Raw genomic sequence first — 21309 nt, forward strand, 5'->3', positions numbered from 1 at the left:
TAATTTTCCTTCAGTGTACCATACAAACATCTGACAAAAAGGATCCAAAAATACTGAAGCAGCAAACTTTGTGAAAACCAAAATTTGTGTCAGTCTCAAAACTATTGGCCACGACTGATACAAGAAAGGCTGTGCTAATGGAAATTCAAAGCTATGATGAAGGCCAAGTGTGAGCAATCTCATGAATATCTGCATCTAATGTTACATCGATTTGTACATTTTAAGTTGTATTCAAGACGGCAGCTGACTTTTAGCATACATTATAAGTACTCACACTAGTCTAATACATAATGGCAGACGGGAGATATGAAAACATCATGTTTTGGGTTAGAAATACCATCTAACAGAGATTGCAGGACCATATTATCTCCAATGTATACTCAAACTGATCAAAGCTGATGGACAGATCATACAGAGTCCAAGGCAAATAATGAGAGGGGCAGAGAGAGAGAGAGAACAAGCTCCTTTCTAATTTAGACTGGAGCATGATCATGGGAAAGGGGTCCATTTTGATATTTGATATAGGATGATTGTGATAGCTTGACCATGTAAAAACTGCCAGTTGACTTGCAATATCATTTGGTCATGGTCTGTAAAATATAAAGCTTATGTTATACCTGAAATTGTGCTCTAAATTCTGTCCTCAGTTTCCATTTTTAACATATATATACATATCAGTATAAGCCAGAGGTAGGTCAAGACCACTGAAAATGTATTAAAACGAGGATAAAACAGTAGTATAAAACAACATGAGGAAAGTGAGACACGTTTCGAAGAGAAAGAGGGCACCTGAAAAGTCAGGGCAAGAAAGCCAGTAAATATACAGTTAACCCAGAAGAAAAATCATGAGTGACAGAATGAAATTAAAAACAAATATTACACAGATAAAGTGAAAAATTTAAAATATAACAGCATACACATATCAGGGGAAAAAAAGCTATTAAATGAAATATGGGAGTATCAGTAGGTTGAGCATGCGTGCGGGCGTACACAGGTGACGCCCGCACCTCCTCCTCGGGTAATGAGCTCCAAGCCCAGGTGAGATGCTCCCACTGCCGAAACAGCCTCCAACCAGCTGATCCCTGCCATGAACCCTGGTGTGAGCCCCGCTGTGAACTATTCGCCGCCGAGGCTTGCCTGATTTAACGGTATACTGGAGGATTGCTATACAGATGGATCCTAGCGGCCCCTCAGGTTCGTGACAGCAGAGGAACATGGGTAGCGGCAGAAGCTGATTTGAGTGCTGGATATCTTCCTCGGTCTCGGTGTGCCCCGCTGGATGAAAACAAGAGCGGAGTGGGACGCGAGGTACCAGTGTCAGGGGGTCAGGTAGCGGAGCGGCGCTTCGCATTATCCCGGCCCCCTTACTGAGGTGAGACGGATAGTTGTACGGAGGATCCCGAGGCGAGACTTGAACCCGATAAAACGGACAGGCTCTGACTCTTTGTTGCGGAATCAGGTGGAGGTTGTCCCCCGTATCCTGGGCTATAAGTTGGGGGTCGAACTTGAACTTACGTCCTGGAGCCGAGGAAGGAGGGACGACCTCCCGGGCAGGGACTGGTATGGAAGGTGATAGAAGAAACTGAAAAGTACTGGATCAACCTGAATTCGTTTTTTGTTGGAGGGTTTTCCTTGTTAAATCTCCTGGTGGTGTGCTGAAGGCGGCGGGGTGAGGTGCCTGCTGTAAACATTGATTATGATCGATGGAGGGAAAAAGACAGTAATTATTTATTGGCTATATTCTGCTGAAAATAACAGCCTCTACTAGAGGCTGATTTCTTGGGGGCTACTGGAACCACAACGAGGTTGGAGTGTTGGGAGACTCTGGATTGATTCCCTGTTGTTTTTTTTTAGATCCCCATATATGAAAACTGTATGATCTCCCTTTTTCTCTATTTAATGTATTATGGCCTAACTGTCATTACAATAATTATATCTAGAGATTGAGAGGAGCAGTTTGGTGCGAATCGCCCATTGCAGGAAGCCAGCAACACTTACTAGTCAATTAATAATTATTTCATTTTGTGTATTGAGGTTCTGGGTGCTAAATAGTGGACTAACTGCTGTAAATTGGACAATTGACAGGCGGGCTGTAAAGGAAAAAAAAGGAACGGAAAAAAAAGGGGAAGGAGAAAGAAGGGGGAAGGGAATAAGGGATAAGAAGAAGAGGGAAGGAAAAAGGGGAAAGGAGGAATAAAGAAAAAAAAATGATTTTTTTGAATCCCCTTTTTTCTCTTTGACTGTTTTGCTTTATAATATAGAAATGTCTAGACAGGGGGCAGGAAAGAAGGGGAGAAACCATCCAGAATTAAATACCTCCATTTCCCCAATGTTTAAGAGGGCAGAGAGAGTTAAACAACAACTGCTGATTAATACAAGCGGACAGATTAGCCCAAGAAAGAAGAAAGATGATATATCCCAAAGTCAGGAAAGGGACCCCGGGTTGATGGAGGGTGTGACGACAACACTACCCGGTGGGGAGTTCCGGCCTGGGGAGAGAGGTATAGAACGCCTCAAAGAGAGTGAGAGAGGGGCTCTAACCCAGACAGAGCAGGCACGAGTCTGCTGGAAATATTTCAAGAAATAAAAAAATGTAACCTGGCAGTACAGGACCTCTCTCTCCAGACTGGAAACATTAAGGAGACGGTGGGGCTTCTCAGGATGGGTTTACAAAAATATAAAGATAGATTAATAGAAGTAGAAAAGAGGACATCGGATAATAGTTAAAGAGAAATGTACCTTAAAGGAAGAAAATGCAGTACTTAAAAATAAACTACTGGATATAGAAAATAGGTCTCGGAGGTCCAACCTGAGAGGCCTGGGGTTCCCGGAGGGAGTGGAGGGACAAGACCCTTGCGGTATTATACAAACCTGGTTAAGGGAACAATTGGGTCAAGATATCTCAGAATATAAAAACTTTCTAGAGCGAGCTCACAGGCTGCCGACAAGACTACCCCCCCTGGAATAAAACCGCGTCCAATAATAATTAATTTCTTGTCGGTAAAGGAAAAGGAAGAAGTGTTACGCAGGTCAAGAAATAAAGGGAAGCTGGAATATGTGGGTACAAGTATAATGCTTTTTTTTGATTATGCAAAAGAAACAATAAGAAAGAGAACTCATTTTATTGATGTTTTAAAAAAAATTGCGTATAAATAATGTTAAGTACTCAATGATATTTCCAGCTAAGCTGAGGGTCGAATGGGAGGAAAAAACTTGGTTCTTTGATACAGCAGAGGCAGTGGAAGAATGGCTGAAAGAAAAGATAAAAGGTTAAGGGGAACAGGGCTTGGGGTTCATATGAGAGGGAGTAATGCAAGTGAGAGGGCCAGATCCAGATGGTATCCTGGGCCATTCAGCGAGGGAGGGTTTGGTAGCTGCTGCGGCGTGCACTCCTGAGGGGGGAACAACGAGGGTTTTCCTCCTTTTTTTTTTTTTTTTTTGCTCTCCTTCTTCTGTACTCCGTCTCCCCTGGTACCCATTCCCCCCCTTCCCTTTTTACTCTGGGTCTACATCTATATATTTTTTAGTAATGGATAGCTATCAACATATTTTTTGTGGGATTGTATGAGAGTAATTTCATGGAATATTAGGGGACTGGGCAGGGGAACCAAAAGAGTAGCAGAGTTTGATGCAATTCAAAGGTTTCTCCCTACTATAGTCTGCTTGCAAGAGACACATTTGACAAAGGAGACGACAGCAGGGGTAAATAGGGCATGGATACAGTACGCTTTCCATTCAGTGTTTTCAACATATGCAAGAGGGGTGAGTATACTAATCCATCGAAATGTAGATATCAAAATAGTAAATACAGCTATAGATAAGGAAGGTCGATATGTCCTTATGGATTGTATAATAGAAGGTAGAGCATGGATTATAGCAAATGTACATATACCGGCCTCCCTTTAGACCAAAGGCCTTATTAAAAATAAATGAGTTCGTGCTCAAGGCAGGAGATAAACCACTATTAGTAATGGGAGACTTTAATAATGTAATGGACGCTCAAATGGATAGATGTGGACAAAACAACCTCCAATTAACTAATACAGGGTCGAAATTAAAAGATATTACGGTATAACAGAACTAGGCTGGCTTGATATTTGGAGGGTAAGAAACCCAAATTTAAAAATTAATTCCTGTCATTCTAAAACCCATGGGAGTTTATCACGAATAGATTTGGTTTTCACTGATAATAGAGGGGCACAGGAGATTGAACAGATTGTGTAGTAGTATGGACGGCGGGGGATATCGGATCACAATACAATTATTATAAATATTTAAAAAAAAAAAAAAAAAAAAAATGAAGGATGAATATAAATATAGGATGGATTAATATAATGGGCACTCATAATAAGATATTGAATGAGAGTAGGGGATATTTTGACATAAATGAGGGTTCATCAAAAAATGACACGGTATGCGACACCGCAAAGGCATGAATAACAGGGATTATCACTAAATACACTGCAATATATAAGAAAGGAATTAGGAAGAAAATAATGGAACTAGAAAATGAGGTGGAAAACCTGAAAAAATATATATTGAAAACCCATTGTACAAAATTATAAAGCATGGACAGATAAAGTGACCAAGCTGAAAAGCGACCTACTTCTACTAGCGGAACAACAAAAAGAGAACTATGTAAGAGACAATTACATCTGTGCCCACATACCCGGTAAAAAACTGGTCGCCTTGGTGGCAACTCAGACAAAAAATAATAACTATAGACATTGCCTGGTAGATAAATCTGGCCACAAACTGGTGGAACAATCAGCTAAAATGGAGGTACTTAAGGAATATTTTGAAAATATATACAGCAGTAAGATAACCAAGAGTGTGAGGGAAAGACAGTTCCTTGAGCAAATTGCTATTATCAAGCTAACCGATGATCAAAGAGAAAGTTTAGAGGATGCTTTAGTTATTACAGAAGTGGAGGTAACTCTATCTAAGATAACCAAGAATAAGACCCCGGGAATAGATTGGATCCCGTTTCAGGTCTGTGCTCAATATAAAGAAGTATTAATGTAAAAATTGCTTAAAATGTGGGCTTCTTCAAGGGAATCAGGAAAACTTCCGGATTCTGTGAGAGAAGCCCTAATAACACTTATATTAAAACCAGGAAAAGACCCAATACTCCCGGACTCTTATCGCCCTATCTCATTAATAAATACAGACAACCAAATACTGGCAAGGATCTGGGCAAAAAGATTGGGGAAAGTGGTTTCCGGGATCATTCACGAGGATCAGTCGGGGTTTATGGCAGGCAAAACTACAACCGATAATATAATTAGATATTTTATGAACACCCAGCTGGAACCTTCGAATTGTGGTGAACGTATGGTTGTAACCATAGATGCCGCAAAGGCGTTTGACACCATAGAATGGCCCTTCCTATTCGCTACATTGGAGAGAATGGGATTTAGAGACAATTTTATATCTTGGGTTAAATTATTGTATGCCGAAGTTTCTGCAAGGGTAATATTGAACGGTCAATATTCAGACTAAATATCCCCGTTGCTATTTGCTATAGCAATGGAACCTTTAGCTGATAAGATAAGACAAGATAAACAAATTGAAGGTTTTAGATTTGGAGCTCATGAAGAAAAAAAATTCCCTGTATGCAGATGATATTATGCTGTTTGTGGGATCTCATGGCTCACTTATGAAGATATTTCAGGTATTCGAAGAATATAGTAAGTATTCTAGACTGAATATAAACTGGTCCGAGTCGGCCTGTATTCTGATTGATCCTCTGGTTTTGTACCGGGACTACTAGAAGTCAAAGAAAGTCGAGAATCTGTAAAATATTTAGGTATCCAGATAACAACTAGTCCCGGGGATTATATACAGCTAAATGTGCTCCCTAAACTACAGGACTTGCGGAAAAAAATAGAGGTTTGGAAAAAAATACATATTTCGATGGCAGGTCGTATCTCACTGGTTAAAATGTGTATATTACCCTCGTTATACTATATTTTTTGTAATACACCGATAATAATCCCCAAAATAATTTTTAATTAATAACGGACTTGATATGGCGCGGTAAAAAAACAGGGATAAGAGCCCAGATATTATACATCCACGAGAAAGAGGGTGGATTATCAGTTCCGGATCTGGAGCTCTATTTTGTTTCTGGACAGATTAGAAACATGATAATGTGGAGTAAGTCATGTAGGTATAAGAACATGGTGGCGGGGATCAATAAATGGTTAGAAAAGTGTAGTATCTTCCAATTATTAGAAGCAGATATATTGTCAAATCAACAAGTTAATAAAACACCCCTATTCGATCTATGGAATAAATCTTGAAACATGGTAAAAGGTTTGTGGCCTCAAAGGGACACTTTGCTATGGGACAATACCCATCTAAAAGAACTAAAACTAATTGAACAAAAATTTGGTGCGAGTATGGAATACTCAAACTTGGTCAGATATGGAGAGAGGGGGATATAATAACCTATCAAGATCTCAAAATTGAATATAATATCGGAGAAAAAGGCCTGACTCTCTTTTATCTACAGTTGAAACAAGCTCTGCGAGCGGAGCTAGGAAAAGGTCCACAAATAGCACCCCACCCATGTTTTTTAGAGGACATCTCTAATTTAGTGTCAGGGAGGAGATTGATTCCCAAAGTATATGGAAGTCTGTTACAGCAGAAGACAAATAAAAAAAGCTATAACTACCCTGAATTATAGATGGCGTGAGGATCTAAACATGCAAAGGGAAAAGGCCATACAACTTCTCATATAGAATCATGCAATTTAATATACTTTACCGGTTATATTACTCCCCGAAGTTTTTAATGAAATGTTATAAATCCAAACAATTTAGCTGTAAAAAATGCGGGGAAGTAGGAGTAGATGACATTCATATACTTTGGATATGTTTAAAGATCCAGTGCTTTTAGAGGAATGTGAAGGAAAAAATAGAGAAATATCACCGGTTTAAACTCCCTCTTAGTTTCGAAGCATGTATCCTGGGTGTGATGGATAAAACGGTTACCGCCAAAGATCAAGAAGTAGCATCTAAATTGTTATTTTATGCTAGAACATGTATTGTGACACACTGGGGAGATGGGACGGTACCTACAGTTAAGTTAAGGAATGGGAGAATTTGACCAGATTCTCGCTTGTTGGAGAAGAATTTCATTTGGTGTCAATTAGGAAGAAAGATATGTTTGCTAAAAAGTGGCAGAGATGGCTGGTCTAGTAACGTGGGGCTGGTGGTGGACTCGGAGTGAGGATGGGGGACTGGGGAGGCAGTGTGGGGACGGTTGGGAGAGTTGGGAGCACAGTGGGTTTCCCTTTTTTTTTTCCTCCTATCCCCCCACAGGAGTGATTTAAGCAGCAGGAGGGAGGACGATAAGGTATTACTGTTTATGCCGTCAAGAAAAATGGTAAAGTCAAATGGAATTGTTGAACTTTTTGTAAATTATAAGCAGCTAATAAAGATTATAAAAAAAGAAAAAAAAAGAAATATGGGAGTATAAATTAAAAATAAATTGACAGAATAAAATAATAAAATCAGTCCACAGTCTTGAACTTGAAGGTAATCACAACAAAATGGCCGTATTTGTTTTAACTATAGTCCTTTGGGGCCTTCAACTTTCTTTTATTTACTGACTGGCACATCCTTCCAGTGAATTATTTCTTTTGTGGTGTGAACGTGCCATAAAAATGCCATGTCTACTCTATTTCCAGGAAAATACATTTGAGAATTTTTCTTACTGCTGTGCTTTACATTTACCACTATTTTATGTCTTGTTTCCTTGTAGATGTCTGTGACACAGAGCCCCTTTGCAATTATTAGTACCAATGTCACCGCTGAAGATGTGGACAAACGAAACCCTTACGTGGTACAGTGGAACATTGCCCTTCTCGCAATTGTTTTTTGTTTTGCCACCTTTGGAAACTGTCTGGTTCTCTTCACCCTTCTGAGAAGACGGAAGCACAATGCCCTCATGCACACCTTTATGATTCACCTATGCTTGGCGGACTTAGTGGTGGCTTTCTTCCAGGTTTTACCTCAACTTATCTGGGACATTACTGACCGCTTTCAAGGTCCAGATTTCCTTTGCAGGTCTGTCAGGTACCTGCAAGTGGTGGGAATGTTTGCATCTTCTTATATGATTGTGGCCATGACTTTTGATAGACATCAAGCAATCTGTCGACCTATGATGACTTTTAAAAAGGGCTCTGCCCGGTGGAACATCCCTGTCTGTTTGGCATGGGCCGCCTCCGGCATCCTCAGTCTTCCACAGATTTTTATATTCTCAAAAACAGAGGTTCATCCAGGTGTCTATGACTGTTGGGCAAATTTTGTGCAGCCATGGGGCATTAAAGCTTATGTGACGTGGATAACACTGGCAGTCCTTATCCTTCCCGCCATTTTTATTACCACGTGCCAAGTACTGATTTTCCGAGAAATCCATAATAGCTTATATTTAGGAACGGAAAGATCACCTGGGTCAAGAAGAAAAGAAAAACCGGAGGGTGGAATAAATGGAGTGTCACCAGTTTCAGACACAGGGGTGACCAAAGCCATGTCCAAGACTGTGCGGATGACTCTTGCTATAGTGCTAATCTACGTGATATGCTGGACACCCTTTTTTATTGCGCAGTTCTGGAATGTCTGGAACGAGAAGTCAGGAACAAGCCGTAAGTCACTTTTTAGACTATTCTTGCTGTATGCTATATTTTATCATGCTAACTAGTATATGTGAATTGCTTTTTATGCCATAACCTTCATGGTTTTTTCACAAATTAGACTTTTTATGTCATCACTAGTGCCTGATTGATGGGGATCCAGTTGCTGGAATCTCAGTGAGCCTGAGGTTGGGACAGGTTCTTTAGCAATACTCAAGATCAGCCAGGTTCCATGTACGGTAGCTGGACCCCATGGATTAGGATGTTCTGACATGTCCTACTGACTACTATATTGTAAAAGTCTAATTTGAGAAGGTTTACTCAAACACTTGTCAACTCTCCAGATGTAGTTATATAGGTTAAAATAAAGTCACAGGACCATCAAGTTCAACCTTTCTTGATCTAGTTGTTAAATTACTTTTAACCTTTTGACATTTGTTATTAGATAATTATCTAGCCCTTTTTTAAATGTTGACATAGTATCTGCCATTACCATCTTTTAGGGTAGGGCATTCCATAGTTTGACTACTCTAATTGTAAAGAATCCTTTCCTGACCTTTCCATCATAAACATAAAGAATATCCCCTGCTCCTTTGTAAAGTCTTTGGAATGGATAAATTCTTTGCTAGTTATTTGTATTGTCCACACATATGTATACTTGTACAGTTGTCCATCAGGTTACAGTATTAAAGGGGTTATGCCATGACTGATGCAAAACATGAAAATCAGACATCATATAGTACATGACAATCTCTTTCTAACAAAGCTAGAACCAGCCCTGCACCTCACATGGGTCCAGAGATCTCCTTATTAATTGCTCCAATTGTTCTACTAGATTTATTTCATGCTGGCAGCTCAGCGGTTATGTTCTTTCCTGGGGGGTTGTCCTTTCTGCTGTATCTCTTTCCATGTAACTGAAACAGCTTCTAACAGACAGTGACAGTTGAAGATTTAAACTGAGCGTGTGCGACCATCTCAGTGAGGTGGACAAGAAAAAAGGAAAAGAACAAACGGCAGGTCAACTCAAAATAAGACAAAAATTTTAAAGACAACCATAAAACAAGTACAGGTATATCTAGTCCATACATATGAATGTAAGAAAAAGCTGCTGGAAGCTATAAATCACTGTTTATTGCGAGGACAGGAGCTTTTTCGGGATCCTGTATAGTACACACATGTAACAGAAAAATTTAATGGAGCCCCCCTTATCTGAGGTCCATAGGGGGCAGCTCATCCAGACACAGGTGAAGAGCCTGACCTCATGTTAGACTTTGCGCTGCAGAATATGGCAGGACTATTTATGAGGGATAACAAAATATGACCAGATGTTTCTGCTATAGATATTTATGGCATATTAATTTGATATGTCACTAATGTCTTATTTCCAACTAATGGGTTTCCCAACAATCGTGAGAACCTGGGTATTTGCTTCCCTGTTCCTCACAAAGAACATGGCACAAAGTCATGGCCACGGTGAATTTCTATAGGAGCATGAAGAGTGACCACGTAGACAGGAAAGGACAGACTAGCATTTCCTTTCTCAGAATTGATTGCTGTCCAAATGCTGTTATATCAGTAGGCCATAAATGTCTCTAGTTGTAAAGCTCCTTCAATTGTAGCATTCTTATTCTACAAAAGGAAAAGTTGAAGACTTCATACTTTTCCTATCTCATTGTTCAAGCAAAAGTAGCCTTGCCCTGAGTGAATATATCCATTTGCTGTATCACATCAAGTGGTGAATGACCCTACATGGTTCCCTTTTGACTAGAACTTGAAGTGTCCTTCAAAGAGTGATATGCCAGCAATCTCTCTGAGACAACCATGACTTTATATCCAGCAATGAAAGAGTGCTCTTCAAAATCACAGCTCTTCCCAACCATGCTGTGGATGGAATAAAATTCCACACCCATGAATGTTTTCACTGAAGCCTGAACCTTAAAACCCTTATAAACATGCACGTTCTTCTCCAAACACTCTGCAGGTGTTCCTGTTGGGTTTGGCCTTGGATGCGTTCAAGCACTAGCCCAGAGCTAGAAGTTTCCAAGTCCTCCTATATTGTCTCTGCTGACTCTAGTTCTATCTGGAATGATACGCGCCTCTGTAGTCACCATACAAGGCTTTGTCAAATTCCCAAGGACTTAAAAGGGACTTTATAGTAAAGTTCCAAATTCTCCAGGGTCTCTGTGCTTGTCGGGAGAACTTGCTCTGGGGATGTTTTCTGATAATATCTAGAATTGTGAGTTTTTTTTCCTGGCAGGGGCATTGCCAGAGGATGCTGTCAATTTATGAGATGTGCAAGGCAGGAAGCAGGAATGTGATAAAATATTCTGGGACAGGGCATTCTTCCAGGAGAGAGACTGATTTGATAAGCATATTTGGTATCATGTATGTTACTATCAACGTGCTTCAAATGAAAATTAAAGGGATTTTCCGAGTGTTTCATACTGATAGGGCATCAATATCTGCTCGGTGGTGGTCCGACTCCTGGCATTCCTGGCAATCAGCTGTTTGTAGAGTCCATCCCTTTGATCAGCTGTTTGAAGAGCCCAAAGAGCTCAAATTGATTGATCAACTGAATGGGGCTTACATGCTATACCAAGTACGGCCACTATCCAATGGATGGCGCTGTGCTCACCAGAGCGCCACAGCCTCTTCAAACACCTGATCGTCCAGGATTCAGACCCGCTCTGAGCAGATACTGATGAGCTATCCTGAGGATAGGTCATATGTATTAAACACTTGGAAAACCCCTTTAATTCCAGGACTTTTAAACCCTGTCCCATGAAAAATATTCTGCAGTTTTCAACCTAGCACCTGGAGCTGAATACTTTTGTAATTACATGTAATGAATGTAATTTACATGTAATTTAGTATAGCCACTGAGTTATTCGATAAAATGTTTCTATATAGCGCCACCTGCTGTTTGTTCTTTTTCTTACTTCTCTGTCCACCTCGCTGAGGTGGACGCACATGCTCAGTTCCATTCTTCAATTGCCTCTTGTGATAGGGAGAGAGCTTCAGCCTAAGGGTCTATTCACATGTCAGCATGAATGCGTCCACACCCGTTACGTAATTTTGCGGAACAGGTGCGGACCTATTCATTTCAATGGGGCCGCAAAAGATGCGGACAGCACACCATGTGCTGTCCGCCTTCGCACGTCTGTTCCGCAGCCCCGCAAAAAAGATAGCGCATGTCCTATTCTTGTCCGCAGCAATGGACAAAGATAGGCATTTCTATCATAGTGCCAGCCATGTGTGGTCCGCAAAATGCCATGCCCCCTGAGCTGCCAGTTTATAATACTCGTAAATCTAGAAGACCAATAAATGGGGGGATCTCTGGTTCCATGTGAGGTACAGGGCTGGTTCTAGCTTTTTTTTAAGGAGATTGTCATGTTCTATATGATTTTAATTTTTGCATCAGTCATGGAATAACCCCTTTAAGATGATTTGTCATAGTGAGACAACTTAACGTATTAAAGACACATTCCGTCAGTGATTTAGGAGCTTCTGCGCTGGGTACCAGTCCTAATCTGCAGAGGGAACAAGTCTTCTAATTCCATCTAGAAAGCAGTTATGACCCTTTCTAATATATTTTCAGTTTCAATTACTCAACATTTTCAGTATCCCTGCTTGCTTTCAGTGAATGGAAGCACTCTTAATTACATTCAGATGGTAAAAACTGGTAGCTGAGGTTTTGATACAATATATCCATCTTAGGCAACATTAGCAGCACCAATGTGTCTTCTGCCTCAAGGGCATGCCATCAAAAGGTTCAGTCCCTTTTGGTGGCAAGAAGAGGGCAGACCCCCACCACTACTCTTTTGATCCATCATTTGGGGGATCCAGCTTTATAAACAGAAGCCGTGATACTAGTGTAAATATTGGATGATTTGTACCAAACCCTCAGCTGTGAGACTTGGTTACATTCACTGACAGCAAGTTGAGATCATGAACACTGAGAAATTGTATAGAAAATTGTGCAAGGTATAGGAGAAGATTTGCCATGGATGGGCCATAGTGCTTCAGCATGGCATCTGGCATCCCCGTCATTGTTTGCCAGGCCCAGCGCCATACTTTTGTAGTTGTCCTACAGCTCACCCTAATCACGGTGGGGTTGCTGGGAATCTGTCTTTTACTGATCTGATGGATAACCTATCCTAAGGTGTCCCCAGGCACTTTCATGTTATGTGTCGGATCAACTTGAAGGATATGGACACATTTGGGACTTTTTTCAGTGACTGATTTCTGCTTACTTTGGCCTGAAAATATTTTTTTACATTTTTGGTCTTTATTAAAATTTGTAATAATTTTTCCTCTACAACTCTCCGTTCCCCTGCCTTTTCCTTCTCAATGAATCAGTCAGGGAGCTGCTCTGACGGCTCGCTCTGCAGCTCATAAAACATTTATTTGAGCCATATTCCTATCGGTTTGATAGAAATTTACCTTCACTGAGAGTTTATGAGCTGTCAGGTATAAAGAGATAAGGGATACAGATTGAGCAGTCAGAGCAGCTCCCTGATGGGTTAATTGAGGAGAAGCTCATTCTGCAGATGCAGTGGAACCGAGAGCTGTAGATGAAACAAGTATTGGAAATTTTTTAGTAAAGACCAATTGAAAAAAAAGATTTTTAACCTAAAATAAGCAGAATATAGCACAAAATTTGAAAACCCAAAGGTGTCCATAGCCTTTAAGAGTTAATGTGCATCCCTGTTGGGGCCCTATAGCACAGCTACATGATAACATATTATCTTCTTATCTTCCCGTTCCACAGACTCTGCCATCCAGATCCTGATGATACTGGCAAGCTTGAACAGCTGTACAAACCCTTGGATCTACACCATCTTCAGCAGCAGCGTCTCGAAGGATGTACATGCCATCTTGTGTTGTGGTTGCAAGAAGAGACGACGAAAGAACTCTCTGCCTGAAGACTCCTATTTCACCGGGTCCACCACAGTACAGAAGGAGTCGCTGTACTAAACATGGCTTGGCAATCATGTGTATGCCAAACCTGAACAGTCACGCTGATAGGCCAAACATGGAGGACGATGGTGGTTGAGGAAGGCTTTTTGAAGGCCTCTTCAGAACTTCATGTTCCTGTGAAATAATCTTAATGCACTGCACCTTATATGTCCGTAGAGCCGTTGTTTTCGAAGATGGGTGAAGTTCTCCGAATACCTGATCTGCATATCTTCAAGTTCTATTGTTATTACATGGATGTCATGTGTAAAAAATATATATACATATAATATATTGTAAAGAACATGATAATGGACCTAAGATCTCACTCTACTGGTGAAGGAAATGCAACTTTTTTGAAGAACAATAGGAACTGTTTGGGAGTCTAGGCTGTAGGAGCATCCTACAAGAATCACTATGAACTTCTGTCACCACATTGTAAAAAAAACACAGACTTTGGGTATGCACATCTGGACTGAAGTAGATGACATTATCATTGATGTCTGTGCATTTGGGGCTGGGTGACGGCTTTCTGTGATGCTGTGAAAATTAAGTGGATTTGGTGAGAGAGAATGTCATATTTTTTATCATGAATGGTCTACACAATGTAATCTGCTAAATATGGTAAATATGTGCCGTATACAGTCAGTGCTTAACGTGTAATAAATTAATTTTAAAGAATTGAATACTGCATGTTGCCAGGGCCGTTTTAATACATTGGTGGGCCCAGTGCAGAAATTTAATGAGTGGGCCCCCCTTTGTGTCCCCATACAGTAGATATGCCAACCTTGGTGTCTCCAAAGAGTAGATATACCCCCATAATGTCCCCACCCAGTAGATACGCCCCCTTAGTGCCTCCTCATAGTAGTTATGCCCCCTTAGTGCCTCCTCATAGTAGTTATGCCCCCTTATTGTCCCCGCATACTAGATATGCCCTTTTAGTGCCCCTGCACAGTAGATATGCCAACTTTGGTGTCCCTACACAGTAGATATACCCCCTTAATGTCCCCACCCAGTAGATATGCGCCATTAGTGCTCCCTCACAGTATTGCTGTCCCTTTAGTGCCCCCCACAATAGTTGTCCCCTGGTCAGAGAAGCTGGCACCAAAACTGTAAATCTCCTGCTGTCAGTAAAGGGGTGCTCTTGTTAATCGATCATAGGGTGTCCTGCATCAAGGACCTCCAGTGATCAGCTGGTATCTGTTGGAGAAATCAGCAGGAAGAGGGGAAATGGGGTGTTACACATTGCCCGTTGAAATCAATGGGATGTCCATGTAATGCAAGGCCTAGTGCCTCCAGTGAGAGACGTTCCAGCTAAAATAGGTTTTCTAAAGGCTGGATTTTGAACAGAGCCAAACAGATCACATTTATTCTAATAGAATCCATTTGGCACTATTTTTGACGGACTCTGTGATGGAGGCCCCGAACACAACCTCTGACACAGAAATGAATGTAGCCTAACCAGATAACCCCTTAAAAGTGAATTTGCAGGTAACCTGGACCTTAAAGTAGTCGTCTCATCTCAGACATTGGTGGTACAGTATGTCACTAGGATATGCCATAAATGTCAGCTAGCTGCGGGTCCCACCTCTGGGACCCACTCCTATCTCCAGAACAGGGCCCCCAAAGTGAAAGAAGAGCAGTCAGGCATGCATGACCACCCTCCATTCACCACTATGGGAGTTCTGAAATGCTCCACAGCATTGTATAGAGGTTGGCCATGCATGCGTGGCTGCACTCCGTTCACTGTGAGGGCGGTGAATGGAATGGCGGACGCATTTGCTCAGCTATTTTCAGAAATCCCATAGAAATGCGTGGCGTGCTCTCCTTCACTTTGGGGGGCCTCGTCTGGAGATAGGAGCGGGTCCCAGAGCTGGAATCTGACCTATCTGACATAGATAGCATATCCTGCCATCAATGTCTGAGATGGAAATACCCCTCATTTTCCAATTCTTACTTAGCAGTCCAGCAATGAAAACATCTCAGATGTTCTCCTGGCTTGGTTCTTCAAGATCTTAATCACTTTCATGGGGTGGTTTCTTGGCCCTACTTTGATTATGGGATTCTATTGAAAGGGTCATGGACTGGAGGACAAGATAGACGGCCTCCATGATCTGTGTGTCATGACTCCAGGCAAGTAGGGATTATACATACAGATGACATGACATTGACAGTTATTAATTCTAGACTTCTAAATCTCATGTGTTTTACGGATTCTCTATTGTTCAGTTTATCTAGTGGTCTACAGGTTTCTATACTACTTTGGACTGTATCCACCAGTGTACAGATGCTCATACATGGATTGTCTCCAGGACTATGCTTCACTGAGCCGAGTCTATATGATATCTTACCGCATGGAAGGCAAAGACAAAGCGACCAACCTTCATCCTTTACAATGAGACACCTCCAATAATAGCCGAACGCATGGAAGCTTATGGAGTTGTCACTATGAATTTAGGTTTTCTCACTGACTCCTGACATTAGAACTAGTGATGTGCTTTGGCCTCACCATGACCTCTTCTAACCATCTGCATCTCCAGGCAATATTGGTCATTCCATGGCATGCGTCATTGAGTCAGAAGAGGACGGGGCGAGACAATAATTAAGGATTACCCATCTGTAAAGTGGAGCTATGTAACGAGCATGATCAATATTTCCATTCACTGAGTCATCTCATCAGTTTACTGAGCATCTCATCTGTATCAGCCCTGGTCAAGACTATAGACACCATGTATGGGAATGACCTAAAGGGGTTATCACATGATTAACCTCTTAGTGACCACAATACAACTTTTTAAGGCAGTTACTAAGGGGCCTTAGGGTGGGCCGCCACCTTTTTACGGCAGCCCAGTCTAAGCGCTGCATGGGTCTCTCGTGCAGCAGGGAGACAGGGCTTGGCTCTCCCATGAGAGCTGCACTCCTGCTCTAATGCCCCGGACTGGCTGGAGCAGCTATCTAGGCCGTTTAACTGCTTACATGCCGCGGGCAATAGCGTCTGCGGCATGTAAGCGGTTACAGAGGGAGCGGACTTCCTCTGTTTCCCCATCGGCATTCCGCAAAACAGTGGAATGCGGTTGTCAGTGCAGTGTTTCCCAGCAGGCTGAGCCTCTCTAGTTAGGCCTGTTTGTGAATGTCAGTATAGCACTGACAATAAAATACAATGCACTACAGGAATAGTGTATTGTATTTCAAAATATCACCTTATGGGACTATTAAAACATTTATCAAATGAAAAAATTACAATTAAAAATATGCTTTTTTCCACTGAAAAAAACATTTTTCGATGGAAATAATAGCAAAAATAAAATATATTTGGTATCGACGCTTCCATAACTACCCACACTTCGCAATTATCATGTCATTTATACCGTATGGGGAATGCGGTAAAAAAAATAAAAATACTAGATTTGCTGTTTTTTGCTTATTTGTCACAAAAAATTGAATCAAAGGCAATCGAAAAGTGTTCTGTATCCGAAAACTATACTAATCAAAACTACAATGCCCTCACACAGGTCCGTAGAAAGAAAAATTTAAAAGTAATGGATCTTGGGATGCGGTGATGCAAAAACATTTTCTTCTTTTTAAATCAAGGTTTTTTTTTGCTCAAAAGTAGTAAAAAAAAAGTAGTAAAAAAATAAATAAAAACTATGTATTTGGTATGGCTATAATTGTACTGACCCAGAGAATAAAGTTCTCATGTTATTTATGCCGAAAAATAAACGCAAAAAAATGTAAAGTGTAAAAAAAAAACCTCTGTGGTAGTATTGCTGTTTTTTTCCTATCTCCCTCCCAGAAAGAGTTCATGAAAGCTAATGAGAAAGTTATGTGTACCCCAAGATGGCGCCATTAAAAACGACAACTTATCCCCCAAAAATCAAGCTCTCATAAGGGTCAATACGGAAATAAATAAGTTTTAGCTCTTGGAAGGTGACGGCGAAAAAAAAATCGCTTGCTCTGTAAAGCCCAAAATAGTCTGGTCACTAAGGGGTTAATAATTATTTTTTTTAAATCATATAGTACATGACAAACTCATCCAGAGATCTCCCCATTCATTGCTCCAGTTGCTCTGTTAGATTTATTTCAAACTTGCGTCTTAGGGGGCGTGTCCTCTCTCAGGGGAGTTTCCTGTCTGCTGCAGCTAGTGGCAGTTGAAGGATGGAACTGAGCATGTGCGGCCATCTCAGTGAGCAGGACAGAGAAATAAGAAAAAGTGCAAACAGCAGGTGGCGCTGTACAGATTTCAATTAATAGCTCAGTGGCTAGAATATATTTTTTATTAGATGCAATTACAAAAGTATTCAGATGCTGGTTTAAACATTTTTATAACATTATTTATGGGACAACCCCTTTAATGTAGATGTATATAGGAACTGACATAGGCAGACGTCATGCTTACGGATCGCGCCTAATAGTGGACTAGGCAGCTCTCCGGACACGTCCCACTATATAACAATGCTGGAGCAACTTCCTTACAATCCTGCGTTTTGCTGTTCCTGTGTTATTCCTCCTAAAAAATGTATGACTAAAGTGACAACTGGGTGTAGGGACATATCCCTTTGACATGGGGACTGTTACCCCCCGTGGTCAATTTATTCGTGCATTTCTAGGAGGAATACGAGAGGAGCGGCAAAACACAGAATGGTTATTTTATGGGGAAGGGTGACGAGTCCTCTTTAAGAGTAAAACATTTCTCTAGAGAAGAAAAATATTGGGCGAGGTTCTAGATGTGTATAACTAAATAAAGACATATACTGTGTGTAATAAACATCTTCACCGAGCTCCATATGAAGTAAATTTAATGGGGGTCATTTATCAAACTGGTGTAAAGTAGAACTGGCTGAGTTGCCCATAGCAACCAATCAGATTCCACCTTTCATTTTGGACAGCTCCCTTGGAAAATAAAAGGAGGAATCTGATTGGTTGCTATGGGCAACTCAGCCAGTTCTCCTTTATATCAGTTTGATAAATGACCCCTAATGCGTATTTTTACAGGGCAAATAAAAGGACATATGTGTGCTGACAGAAATGGAAAGTCTCTACAGGTTCCCATACTACAGTTGGGGTCACCTTAAAGGGGTTTTCCCTATAACAATATGATCGTTGGGAGTCTAACCATTGTGACCGACAGAAGAACTGGGGGTCCCACGGTCCCCTGTGGGAAAGGAGTGGTGGTGGTGCATGTGCGTACACCGCTCTATTCACACAGGGGACTCAGGGACCCCCACTCTCTGAACATACACTCACCTAAAGAATTATTAGGAACACCATACTAATACGGTGTTGGACCCCCTTTTGCCTTCAGAACTGCCTTAATTCTATGTGGCATTGATTCAACAAGGTGCTGATAGCATTCTTTAGAAATGTTGGCCCATATTGATAGGATAGCATCTTGCAGTTGATGGAGATTTGAGGGATGCACATCCAGGGCACGAAGCTCCCGTTCCACCACGTCCCAAAGATGCTCTATTGGGTTGAGATCTGGTGACTGTGGGGCCATTTTAGTACAGTGAACTCATTGTCATGTTCAAGAAACCAATTTGAAATGATTCGAGCTTTGTGACATGGTGCATTATCCTGCTGGAAGTAGCCATCAGAGGATGGGTACATGGTGGTCATGAAGGGATGGACATGGTCAGAAACAATGCTCAGGTAGCCCGTGGCATTTAAACGATGGCCAATTGGCACTAAGGGGCCTGAAGTGTGCCCAGAAAACATCCCCCACACCATTACACCACCAGCCTGCACAGTGGTAACAAGGCATGATGGATACATGTTCTCATTCTGTTTACGCCAAATTCCGACTCTACCATTTGAATGTCTCAACAGAAATCAAGACTCATCAGACCAGGCAACATTTTTCCAGTCTTCAACAGTCCAATTTTGGTGAGCTAGTGCAAATTGTAGCCTCTTTTTCCTATTTGTAGTGGAGATGAGTGGCACCCGGTGGGGTCTTCTGCGGTTGTAGCCCATCCGCCTCAAGGTTGTGCGTTTTGTGGCTTCACAAATGCTTTGCTGCATACCTCGGTTGTAACGAGTGGTTATTTCAGTCAACGTTGCTCTTCTATCAGCTTGAATCAGTCGGCCCATTCTCCTCTGACCTCCAGCATCAACAAGGCATTTTCTCCCACAGGACTGCCGCATACTGGATGTTTTTCCCTTTTCACACCATTCTTTGTAAACCCTAGAAATGGTTGTGCGTGAAAATCCCAGTAACTGAGCAGATTGTGAAATACTCAGACCGGCCCGTCTGGCACCAACAACCATGCCACGCTCAAAATTGCTTAAATCACCTTTCTTTCCCATTCTGACATTCAGTTTGGAGTTCAGGAGATTGTCTTGACCAGGACCACAACCCTACATGCATTGAAGCAACTGCCATGTGATTGGTTGACTAGATAATCGCATTAATGAGAAATAGAACAGGTGTTCCTAATAATTCTTTAGGTGTGTGTATATGTTACTGCAAAAAAAAGTATACAAAACCTATATAAAAAAAAAAAAAAAAAAAGGAGCCAGATTCAAACAAAAAATATACCACAAAACATACAGGGGGTCATTTATTAAGAGTCTTTATGCCTGTTTTTGCCATTAAAAAGTCGCAAGGCCCCGTTTTGCTTCCTCATGACAAATTTTGTAGCATGAGTTTTTACGTAGTCCTTGAAACTATAGAGTGGTGGGACATGGTCGGGGGCCGGGCAAATTCACTAACATTTACACCTGGAAACTGGCATTAACCACTCAACGCATAAGGCTGTGGTGAGCCCGCTCCATACTTGACAGATGTTGGCTGTATCATACAGCAGGCACCAGGCCGCAATTACGGGAAACGGCGATCATGCTGCGTTCAAAAGCGATTGTGGCATCTGTGAGGTTTGGCAGAGGGATGCAGCTTCCTCTGCCTTCCAGTCTGAGGCCCCGCAGTGAAGTCATGGAGCTCTGATCGTTACCATGACAGCCTGGACCCTGCTGGTGGTTCCCAGGGCGGACATGATAAGCTTCCTGCTAAAAACGCATCAGTTTTGTCCCCATGCATTCTGAATGGAAAGTAATCTGTTCAGGATGCATCAGGATGTCTTCCGTTCGGTCCCTTGTACGGTATTTGACCAGACAAAATACAGCAGCTTGCTGCAATATTTTTTCCGGCCAAAATCCTGGAACAATACCGCACTTGCCGAATCCGCCATTAATTTCCATAGAGATGTATTAATGCCGGATCCGGTACCAAGTGTTCTGGAAATTGCCGCATCGCCAGATCCGGTTTTATGGTCTGCACCGGGATATAGGAGGGGCTAGTTTCAATTATTTCACCGGATCAGTCTAAGGGATACGGAAAAGTTTGTATACGGCTTGCCGTTGCCGGAACTGCCTGCCGGATTCTAACAACGCTAGTGTGAAAGTACCCTAAGCTGTGCAGGAAGCACAGCTCAGCAGGGAGAGCATTAGAATGCCATTCACCCTAATTGATCTCTATTAGGGCTCATGCACACGAACATTGTTTGGCTCTGCAAAAAATGCGCCTCGGATGCGGAACTATTCACTTCAATGGGGCCGCAAAACATGCAGTGTGCTGTCCGCATTCGTTGCTCCGTTCCGTGGCCACGCTAAAAAAATAGTCCTATTTTGGTCCGTTTTGCAGACAAGAATAGGCATTTCTATTATGGATGGCCCAATACCTTCCGCAAATTGCAGAACGCACATGGGCGGCATCTGTG

General features: G+C 41.7%; 1 protein-coding gene across 1 annotated transcript in view; it reads left to right on the top strand.

Moving 5' to 3' along the window:
• The window catches only part of AVPR2 (arginine vasopressin receptor 2), a 73994-nt gene extending 60277 nt beyond the window's left edge, over positions 1-13717 (top strand). Inside the window, exons 2-3 of the mRNA XM_044305985.1 lie at positions 7771-8653; positions 13413-13717. Of these exons, the coding sequence (XP_044161920.1) occupies positions 7771-8653; positions 13413-13618 (1089 nt within the window). The 3' untranslated portion in view covers positions 13619-13717. The remainder of the gene's footprint in view (positions 1-7770; positions 8654-13412) is intronic.
• The last annotated feature ends 7592 nt before the right edge of the window (positions 13718-21309 follow it).

Source organism: Bufo gargarizans, chromosome 9, assembly GCF_014858855.1.
Source record: "Bufo gargarizans isolate SCDJY-AF-19 chromosome 9, ASM1485885v1, whole genome shotgun sequence".
Classification (NCBI taxonomy): domain Eukaryota; kingdom Metazoa; phylum Chordata; class Amphibia; order Anura; family Bufonidae; genus Bufo; species Bufo gargarizans.